Consider the following 11,649-nt stretch of genomic DNA (forward strand, 5'->3'; position numbering starts at 1 on the left):
GGAAAAACATTAATGAATTAATCGCAACGATTTTACAGACAAACATTTTTAAACCGTATTTAAGAGATTAAAAAATATATAATATGGTGAAAAGATTAATTTTTTCTTGTAACTTATTTCAAAAAGTGAAACTTTCATATATTTTAGATTCATTACATGTAAAGTAAAACACTTCAAAAGTTCTTTTTATTTTTTATTTGTTTTATTTTGATGTTTAGAGCTTACAGCTCATGAAAGTCAAAAATCAGTATCTCAAAATATTAGAATATTTCCTTAGATCAATCAAAAAAAGGATTTGCAAAACAGAAAAGTTCAAGTTCTTTAAAGTATGTTTATTTATGCACTCAATACTTGGTCGGGGCTCCTTTAGCACAAATTCCAGCATCAGTGAGGAATGGCATGGAAGCGATCAGCCTATGGCTCTGCTGAGGCACTATTGAGCCTTCAGCTCGTCTGTATTGTTGGATCCACTGTTTCTCATCTTTCTCTTAAAAATATACCATAGATTTCATATGGGGTTCAGGTCAGGCATGTTGGCTGGCCAATCAAGCACAGTAATATCATGGTCAGCAAAGCACTTTGAAGTGTTTTTGTCACTGTGGGCAGGTGCTAAAGTCCTGCTGGAAAAGGAAATCAGTATCTCCATAAAGCTTGTCAGCAGATGGAAGCATAAAGTGCTCTAAAATCTCCTGGTAGACGGCTGCATTGACTTTGGACTTGATAAAACACAATGGACCAACACCAGCAGACATCAGGGCATCCCAAATCATCACTTCGGAAACTTCTCACTGGACTTCAAGCAGCTTGGATTCCTTGATTTCCAAATGAAAAGCAAAACTTACTTTTATCTGAAAAGAGGACTTTGGACCATTGAGCAACAATCTAGTTATTTTTCTCCTTAGCTCAGGTAAGATGCTTCTGACGATGTTTCTGTTTCAGAAGTGGCTTGGTAGCCCTTTTCCTGAAGACGTCTGAGCGTGGTGACTCTTGATGCACTGACTCCAGCTTCAGTTCACTCCTTGTGAAGCTCTCACAAGTGTTTGAATCGGCTTTGCTTGACAGTATTCTCAAGCTTGCGATCATCCCTGTTGCTTGTGCACATTTTCCTACCCAAATTCTTCCTTCCAGTCAACTTTGCATTTAATATGCTTTGATACTGCACTCCTTGAACAGCCACCCCTTTCAGTAATGACCTTCTGTTACTTACCCTCTTTGTGGAGGGTGTCAATGATCGTCTTCTGGACCATTGCCAAGTCAGCAGTGTTCTCCATTATTGTGGTTTCAAAGAACAAGTGATACCCAGAATTTATACTGTATGGATGGTCATTTGTTGAAACTCAAATGTAAATATTCTAATATTTTGAGATACTGATTTTTGACTTTCGTTAGCTGTAAGCTCTAATCATCAAAATTAAAACAAAAAAACTTTAGAAATATTTTACTTTACATGTAATGAATCTAAAATATATGAAACTTTCACTTTTTGAAATAAATTACAAGAAAAAATGAACTTTTTCACCATATTCTAATTTTCTGAGATGCACCTGTACAACCCAAATTCCGGAAATGTTGGGACGTTTTTTTTTTTTTTTAAAGACTTTAAAATCTCATGAGCCAATATTTTATTCACAATAGAACATAGAAAACACACCAAATGTTTAAATGGAGAAAGTTTACACTTTTATCCACTAACTGAGCTCATTTCAAATTTGAAGCCTGCTACAGGTCTCAAAAAAAGTTGGCACGGGGGCAACAAAGGGCTGAAAAAGCAAGAAATTTTAAAAAGATTCAGCTGGGAGAACATCTAGCAACTAATTAAGTTAATTGACATCAGGTCTGTAACATGATTATCTATAAAAGGGATGTCTTAGAGAGGCAGAGTCTCTCAGAAGTAAAGATGGGCAGAGGCTCTCCAATCTGTGAAAGAGAGCGTAAAAAGATTGTGGAATACTTTAAAAACAACGTTCCTCAACATCAAATTGCAAAGGTTTTGCAAATCTCATCATCCACAGTGCATAATATCTTCAAAAGATTCAGAGAAACTGGAGAAATCTCTGTGCGTAAGGGACAAGGCTGAAGACCTTTGTTGGATGCCCGTGGTCTTCGGGCCTTCGGGTCATTGACATTACTAAATGGGCCCAGGAATAATCCGTGCGGATTTAGATGCCAACTAAAGCTCTATCATGCAAAAAGGAAGCCATATGTGAACATGGTCCAGAAGCTCCATCGTGTCCTGTGGGCCAAGACTGTTTCAAGGTGGAAAAGTGTTCTATGGTCAGATGAGTCCAAATTTGACATTCTTGTTGGAAATCACAGACGGTGTGTCCTCCAGACTAAAGGGGAGGGAGGCCTTCCAGCGTGTTATCAGCGTTCATTTCAAAAGCCAGCATATCTGATGGTATGGGGGTGCATAAGTGCATTCGGTATGGGCAGCTTGCATGTTTTGGAAGGCTCTATGAATGCTGAAAGGTATATAAAGATTTTAGAGCAACATATGCTTCCCTCCAGATGACGTCTATTTCAGGGAAGGCCTTGTGTATTTCAGCAGGACAATGCAAAACCACATTCTGCAGCTATTACAACAGCATGGCTTCGTAGTAGAAGAGTGCAGGTGCTGAATTGGCCTGCCTGCAGTCCAGATCTTTCACCTATAGAGAACATTTGGTGCATCATTAAACAAAAAATACGTCAAAGATGACCACGAACTCTTCAGCAGCTGGAAACCTATATCGGGCAAGAATGGGACCAAATTCCAACATCAAAACTCCAGAAACTCATAACCTCAATACCCAGACGTCTTTAAACTGTTTTGAAAAACAGAGGAGATGCTACACCATGGTAAACAAAATATTAATCGGCTGTTTTTTTGTCCTTTGGAGACTGCATTCAAAATCCACTTGGCTCAAAAATCATGCCCCCTCACTAATGGGCATGATGCCTCTGGCTGCATTAGTTCATTGTAATGGATGCATTAGTTCTGTTCCTCGTAAAGGGGTTGCAATATTTTGTCAGGCAACACTCAATGACGTGTTATAGGTGGGTATGACATGTTATGGGTTGCTGCTCAGAATCGCTGAATCTGTTTTTTTTCTCTCTCTCTCTCTCTTTTCAACTGTTCAAAAGAACCAAGTCGCAGAAATTAGTCTGACTTCCCATCACTTGTCATTAAGGAAATCACCCAGTCGTGGGCGTGAAAGAGCTAAATGGGTCTCTTTATACGGTAAAACTGATAAAGCCACACTACTGTCACAACATTAGCCAATATTTAGAACAGTGGTGTTAGTCTCATTTGAACAGTTTATTAAGTTAATGTAAAAACAAACACGTTTTCTTCTTCTTCTTTTCCAGACTCTTTGCACCTGTCCTGCTCACTGTTAACCCTTTGATGAGCAGTCATTGAAAAGTTCACTTTCATGATTTGTGAGGTCTCAGAAACTCTGTATAGTCTCATCAATTCTTCTGCATAATATCAGGGGCACTTCACTCGCTTCCAAACACTGAGAGGGACATGCCTCTGCAGATCAGTTAAAACTATCATATGAAAACGAACCATGAGGCTCCTCATTAATACATCTGTATAAAATGTAAAGTTTGACATATTATGGGAAATAGTTTGGGAACTAGGGAATTTCTCCCAACCACTATTTCTCAATAGAGAGATTATGGTGTGCCATGGTGCAGCAAATATTTGGAAACAGCTATGGGCGTTGCGTATCATGGTGTACATGGATGAGATGTTACTTTCTGAAACTCGGTTGAGTTCTTGGAATTGATCTGAATCTTTACTACTTTAAGTGTCATATGTTATGTGTAACGTATATTTAAATATATATTATATTATATATGTGTGTGTGTGTGTGTGTGTGTATACACACACACACACAGCCACACACACGCATATATATATATACATATACATATATATATATATATATATATATATATATATATATATAACCATATTATGTTTGCCTTTCATACCAGTTCAAAAAATGAATAAGAAAAGTGTGAGTCTGGTTTATCCTTTAGTTAGTTCTTTAAATAATAATAATAAAAGATCGTGAATCGTCTCAAACAAACATCTAGCATGCAAACAGAACTGATGTAAATAGCCCTCGGTAGATTATTCATTGCAGTTCAAAGAAAATACACAAAATGTAGAATACCCAGAAGTGTCCTTGTTAAAAGATGAATATCATTGTAGTGGATGAGTCAGAGGAAGCAGTGGCTGTGAATGTAATGTTTATTGTGTTCCAAACAATATTAACAGAGCATTAGTTCATCATTAAACTCAGTAATATTGTGTGGTTTTCTCAGCAGAGATGTGCTCTCATTATCAGCCACCACAATATGTGCTTTATGCATAATCATCTCTCTAGCCACATCTCTACAGCAACCTGACCATGCAGTTTTTGCTCATATGCCATGAAAATATTATTTTCATTAAGCACAATGTTTCACCCTGAGACTCTAACAAATGGATAAATATACAAATTAATCACTTTCTTTGTCATTAATCAACCTGTTGTGTTGTCAAAAGTGTTGTAATATCATGCAAATTACAGTTGCAGGACAGCAAGTTGGCTGCAAATGCAATGACTAGTTAAAAGGAGATACTGTAAATGTATTTTTGATTTTGAATATTTTTGAAAAATGTATCAATTGTGTATGATTTTGATGAATTGTGAATAATTAATTGTAATTAATTAAATTATATGAAATTATATTTGTGAATGACTTGTATTATACTTATATAATATAATAATTCAACTATATAAATCTAATTGTAATTTAGTTTGACATCTTTGTGATTCATTAGCATTGACTACAGAAGCTATTTTTCACATTCAAGTGTACTAGAACATATAGAATTTGAGATATTTATTGAGATGACTTGAAACAGTGGGAATTGGTATGTCTAACTAAAATGAAAGAAAAAAAAGCATTGCATTATTATTAATGAGATAACCACTTATTTTTAACAGCTTATAGATTTTTTATTTATAATGCATTTTATTTGAGAAAAAGCACAGTATTCTACATTTCTGTCTGAATAAGGCTGTAAACACATGGTCAAAACGAGAACCATCTCAAGAAGCACAAAACATCCCCTCGACTCGACGAGCTTTGGATTGTCAATGCCTGTTTTGAAGCTTCATCAACACTAGTTTGCGAATACTTTAGGGTGGCTATTCAGCTCCTTAGTTCGGGTCTCAAGAGATGAAAGTGGCTCAGATGTCACACTTCGAAACTGATCTCCCGTGAGCGTCCAAACAGAGGTTCAGTGAGCAGCTGTGTGTCTGAGTAGCTGCGTCTCAGGTGCGTGGAGCTCCGAGTGGTTTTGATGGCCACCTCATAAGGCGGGGGAGGTTCCATGTCCCAGTGAGGTGGCCGACCCCGACTGGTAGGGCTAAAACAGGTTGGCTCCATCGGGGGATAGTCCAAATCTTCACCATATACACCTCGCCTTTGCAAAGTCCTTTAAAACACAATCACGCATTATTATTTTTAATAACTGTGCTGGGCCTGGGGAAGTGGAACCTGAATGTAAGGTGGTATATGCTGTTTATCAACACTAGATGGCCTTTCAGTATCAGATAACAGCACAGAGGAGCAGCAATGGTTCTTAGGCTTCTCCTCTAAGTGATTTTTAATGACATCTGATGGTGAGAGAGAGGGGGAAAGGAAAGAGAGATGGCGTAAATCCGGAGGGATTTGGGTTATGGGTGGAAAAGTAAAATTATCTCCATGTTTGTTCCTATCTATTCCAGTCAAATAAAAAAGCTGCTTGAAAGTATGCATCTGTTTCCTTTGGGCCACTTTTTGGTAAATTAACTACAGAAGCATTTACACATTTTCAAGGCTGCTCTTTTTTTTAATGGTAGATCAGGTAAACTTTTTTATTTTATGTTGAAAATGTCTATATTTATTTAAATAATTTTTAATGTGATGTATAGCATGGCATTATATTACCTGTGATAAAATGTGAGATGGAGTTTGAGTTCAGAGAGATTAGGTTGGATTTATAGATGTTGGAATAAGAACAATATACGACATCAAGATAAGATATTTTGAGTCAAAATTATATAATATATATATATATATATATAGGCTACATAATAGAATTACTCATGAAATTGTAATTATATATATATATATACACACATTATAAATTAATTAATTATATATATATATATATATATATATATATATATATATATATATATATATAATTACAAATATATGTAAAATACTGTACATAAAATAGATATAATTTAAAAAGTACAATACAAAAATACAAATAAAATTGCAATTTCATGAGTAATTCTACTATACATATAATAGAATTACTCATTAAATATAAATAATTACTTTAAAGTAGCCTACACAGAAAAACATTTAAAATTTAAAAAGTGCAATAAAGAGTTCAAAATTAGACAGACTATATATTGTAGAATTATGTAGAATCATGAAATATATATACAATTACTTTAACCTGTTACCCTGCGCCCCTATTTTTGAGCATTTTGTAAAAAACGATATAACCAAATAAAAATGTCTGTAGCTCTTGAACCCTAAGGTCTATATTTAAAAATCTGGTGTTGTTTGAAACTAGACACTTGATCCTTTGTTACTCTAGAGTCATAATAACTCAAAATTAGTATAGCAATAGAGTAAAACAAGGTAAAATATACATGAAATTGACTCGCGATATGTTTTAATGAAGCTCACTAAGGGAAAAATGGATGAGACTTTCATGCCAAAGGCCTGAAAACACCATAAAGATAAAGCTGAACATCTGACCATGTTTTGATTCAAATTTGAGGATGATACTCCCAAAAATGTAGTTTCTGTAAGCTTTTATTTAAAAAAAATCTAGGCGTCCTTTCAAAAAAGCCATTTGGAGACCCCAAATAGACACTTTGTAAACAAATGTCCAAATGAGTCAAAACTACATAATACATATATGTATATCAATTCAGAACTGCTCTGCCCACCAAAACACACAATAAAAAACTATTTCTGAACAGCATTTGTAGTGCTGACTCATTTAGTCATTTGGTTAGTCTACAAATGGCATTTTTGAAAAAAAACGCCTAAATATTTCCTGAAATAAAATATGAAATAATAAATTTTTTATAGGTAAAGACTTACAGAAAGTACATCTTTATGGTATTTCATTTCAAGAAAAGCTTTGGAAAAGTCATTTGGATATTTTATTTCAAGAAAAGTCTAGGAATCCTTTCAAAAATGCTATTTAGAGACTCCATAAGACACTGCATACTACATATGTATATCAATTCAGAACTGCTCTACCAATGAAACCACAAAAAAACACAAAACTATTTCAGAATTTGAACATAACTAAACAGTCTTTATTCTGAACAATTCCAATAATGAAAACAGTGAACCAAAACAGATTTGATCATTTTTGAACTAGTGAAAACACAAAACATGCAAAATACATTGTTTTTACAACATTTGTATTTTTTATTTATTTTATATGGTGAATATTATGAATATTACTATTTTACTAATATAGTAATAGATTACTATTACTAATATTACTAAATAATAGAAAAAAAAAACTATTTACAGTATTTACAGTGGAGGAAGACGCTCTAGCAGCCACTAAAATGGTTTTTTTTCTGACCATCTGGATTCACCAGACCTCTGAAAAGACAGGGAAGAGTGAGAGAAAAAGAGTGAGAAAGTGTGTAAGCAAAACAAATCAAACTTGCAACACTGTTTACATTTTGTACACACACACACACACACGCGCGCACGCACACACACACAATAACCGGGACATACCCACAAACAAACACACCCACCCACCCACACGAACAAAACTCATGTAATCCCCTCATATTATCCCTCTCCGTTGTCATTTTTAGAATCTAAAACAGCTAACATGAAACAAAAGCTGCAAATACATGATAAAGACACATAAACATTCAAGAGGAGGGTGGAGACACTTACGTGCTAATGCTATCCACGCTTCCCAGCGATCTCAGCGCGTATTCGGCTACTAAATTAGCCATTTTTCTCCCCACGTCCTCCAAAACACCACCAAACGCCACAGAAACACTTCTCAAGTCGAAGATCCACGATGGAGAGATTCAGATGTGAGCTTTGGGCAACATCTGTTCGCTGATAGCCAGTCTGTGTAGCGCTGCGACGCCATTATGTGTACGCTTCATGCGTAACCCGAGAGCGCACGAAAACACACGGACAATACGCCGAGCTATTCTCTAAACAATCTTACGTAAACTATTCAAACTGTCAATCACTTTAAACGTCCTTGTGGTTGGCTAACACTTCCATCCATCAAAACTGTGCTGGCGAGGCATTGGCTGGGTTCAAACACCCCTATTGTGATGTGTCCGGATTGACACCTCGCTGACCCATTCACGGACGCGCTTACTGTCCCGGGTTATAACAGCTCCTGCGATTGAAGGAGAGAGACGAGGGAGGGCTATTCTTACTCGGAAGAGACGATTCTGCTGGAAATAGATGGCGTTTCAAAGCTGGAATACGAATTATAATCGATATTTATTGGAAAATGGACGCTATCGATAACTATAACTCGAATCGCTTATGTAAACAAAGGAGGATCTATCGTGTTTTCCCCTATTTTTTCGTTGTTTTGGATTAAAAAGTGGATGCATTTTGAAGAGTGGACCCTTCTCTTGAAATGTATGCTGGTGTGTCTTGGAATAGTCTGAGCTGACCAGCGCTATTGGCGATCAAACGTGAGTACTGCGGTTCGCTTTGTTCATTTTAAATGGCCGGTCTTTCAGCATTTCTGTTAACCCTTTCCTCTCTGGTGTATTGATTTCAAAAACAAGCTCACATCGTTAATCTTGAGTGTTTTAGCTTTCAAATGATATATAGTTAATGATAATTGATTGAATATTGTTCTAAAACAAAGGTAATAAAAAGTCCGACCACGCCCGACCACGCTAAAGTTTCCCAACGTCATATCATTACTGAGTGCACGATAGTGCCACAACATATTTTCATGTCTGATCAGGGCGATAACCACCATAGACATTGAGGGGCTAGTTCCCTAAATAATTAGAAATCGCTAAACCTTTTTTTCAAATATTGAGAGAGAAGTGTATGTGCGTCTCTGCATCTCTTTTTACAATGAGTGAGTTTAACGTTACTTCAAGAACAGCGATTTTATCCTCTCATTGCTGGAAAATATAATGTAGCGATTCCGTATTTAAACTGTTATTAATAAAAGTCGTGGGGCAACGTTGACAAGTTTCTTTGCTCCTGCATGATCTCTGGTGTGTGTGCGTGTGCGTGCGCGTCAGTAAGCATCACATTAGTATAGAACAGTAATTAAGTCTCTAATGCACACCAGTATAGTGTGTATCGTACATAAAAATACATTTACAATTTACAAAGTAGGCTACAATATAAAAAGTAAAAGTTAGGCCTACGTATAAAATGGCAGTTTCTTGAGTAATTCCACTAGGCTGCCTATCTGTTTATCTATAGCCTACTTGTAAATGAAATACAGAATATCTTGAAATTGCAATTTTATAGTTACTTGAGTGTTTGTTAGTGCCCATTTATGGCTACTAAAATAACACAAAACGTTATTTTTTTACGAGTTACTGGGGGAGTTTGGGGTCGAATCCCTCTGATAACAACCGATTGATCCTGGTATAGGCTATAGCTTAATGCACTTTTGAATGGAATCTCCTCCACGACTCAACTCCAAATTGCTCAGACAGAGATTGCATCTTCTGTAGCTACCTCATCTTATCAGAATCATCAGCGCAGACATTTAGGCTATAAACTGATTTATGATGCGATTCCCCACTTACCCGTGCAGAAAGACGGACTGGGACTCGGGAAAGTGGTTTCCGGGCGGTGTGGTGAACAGGGCTTGACTGTAGTCGTGGCTGAACTCTTCATTATAAGGCACCGGGTTTCTCTTGCCGTTCATCGCCCAGAAGAGCCCTAATATGAGCATCACCGCCCCGAGCACCACACAGCACATGCTGAACGCCTGCAGTCGACTTTGATTAGAAGTTAGAAAAGCGGTGGAGCCACCGGTGACTATTAAAAATACGCCAATAAAAATAGCGCCATGATGTAGTGAAGGCATAATTTAAATTCATAACATTGATCTATCTGGAAAGTTCCGCGCGCATGCTTCAGCTTCAAGATGATATCGAGACTCCAGGGTGAATCAAGTTCCTCAAACGGAGACTTGTCTGCATTGGTTCACTTCTAATGGAAATTGCATATCTTGTGCGCATTTTATGACTGATAATACCTTCATATTACCCAATGTCTTGATTTAGGCACTTGCAGTAAAAAAAATAAGTGCATTAGAATGTAACATGCACTCGATCGAAGCTGTGATCTGCTGTTCACGCGCATCAGGTTTAGTCCATGCTGTCAAATGAGCGCAGCGCTTTGCTGTCAAACTCCTCTATCATTATAAGAGCATCATTAGAGTTCATGCCCCACCCCAGAGCCGTCTGTAGGCCAGATGCTTATTATGAATTTGAAAATGACTCCCAACAAGAAGCAGACATATTTGTTGTAGCTACATGGAGATCCCTAACCTTTTTGAAATACATTTCCCCCAAGATATGGACAGGTTTAAATGAAAATCCAGTTGATAAATACATTTGTAGCCTTTATCAGTGTGAACTGTTAAAAACATAAGTTTGCCGGTTAACCCTTCATGCTGCTCAGTTATGACGTCAAAAAATGCAGAAAGCATATTGCACAAATTTCATAGAGCTTTTAGATCTTTCTTTATGTTTTTTTTTTTTTTAATTAAAGGGATTAAAAAATGCTTGTCATCATTTACTCACCCTCAAACTGATCCAAGTATGAGATTCAAAATATTTTGAAGAATGTTGGAAAACATTGCGGTAGCCATTGACTTCTATAGTATGGAACAAAAAAAGTATGCCACTATATGAGAAGTAAATTGCTACTGGCAATTGTTTGGTTGCACACATTCTTCAAAATATCTTCTTTATCTTCAAAATAGCAGCTGAAGATTTAAAATCATATAGATTTGGAACAATTTGAGGATGAGTAAATGATGACAAAATGTTAATTTATGGACCCCTTTAATGTTTGTAATGAACCTACTTGAAGAGATTTTCACATTTTGTTGTACAACATAAATTAAGCACATGCAGTGACTGGTGGATTTTCTTTTGATATGAAATTTACTAACTTACTAAAATCAGTCAAGCAGGTAAACTCTCTGTGGTAGCTGTATTCCTTTTTAGCAGCTTACTAGCAATTACATAAACATAGTGGCTTCAAAATTCACATTTAGGCCTATAGTGTGACTGTGTCTAATGCTGTAGAACAAAAATGTTCCAGCAAACACAGATCTTCAACTAAGCAGTCTATTATGGTTCGTGTTTGATTATTTTTAACAATAAAATAACGTTTAATGAACCAAAAAGTGTTATTCTTCCATTAATTTTAACCATATAATTTAATAAGAATGTTTAATAAATTTTGGGGCATAATCTTTTATACTGAAATCTATGCCTATAACTGTACTGCTACAGTATCACCAGTCGCCTCATTTCTCAACTACTGTATAATAATGAACACATCTCACTGAGTCAATGGTGTGACGGTGTTTCT

General features: G+C 36.2%; 1 protein-coding gene across 1 annotated transcript; it reads right to left on the reverse strand.

Annotated features, from left to right (window-relative positions):
• Positions 1–4,980: 4,980 nt before the first annotated feature.
• On the reverse strand, positions 4,981–10,442 carry LOC306880719 (uncharacterized protein). Its single transcript, XM_079434447.1, has 2 exons — positions 9,846–10,442; positions 4,981–5,479 (listed from the first exon to the last, which is right to left on the reverse strand). Exons 1-2 carry the CDS (start codon positions 10,127–10,129, stop codon positions 5,239–5,241), a joined length of 525 nt encoding a protein of 174 aa, XP_079290573.1. The 5' UTR covers positions 10,130–10,442; the 3' UTR covers positions 4,981–5,238.
• Positions 10,443–11,649: the final 1,207 nt, after the last annotated feature.

Source organism: Barbus barbus (assembly GCF_936440315.1).
Source record: "Barbus barbus genome assembly, chromosome: 14".
Classification (NCBI taxonomy): Eukaryota; Metazoa; Chordata; class Actinopteri; order Cypriniformes; family Cyprinidae; genus Barbus; species Barbus barbus.

Excerpts from the sequence above, each read along its gene's own strand:
- LOC306880719 (XM_079434447.1), bottom strand. The coding sequence starts at position 10,129 with ATGCCTTCACTACATCATGGCGCTATTTTTATTGGCGTATTTTTAATA. Across the intron at positions 5,480-9,845 it reads CAGTCCGTCTTTCTGCACGG|GACTTTGCAAAGGCGAGGTG; the intron begins GTAAGTGGGGAA and ends TGTGTTTTAAAG.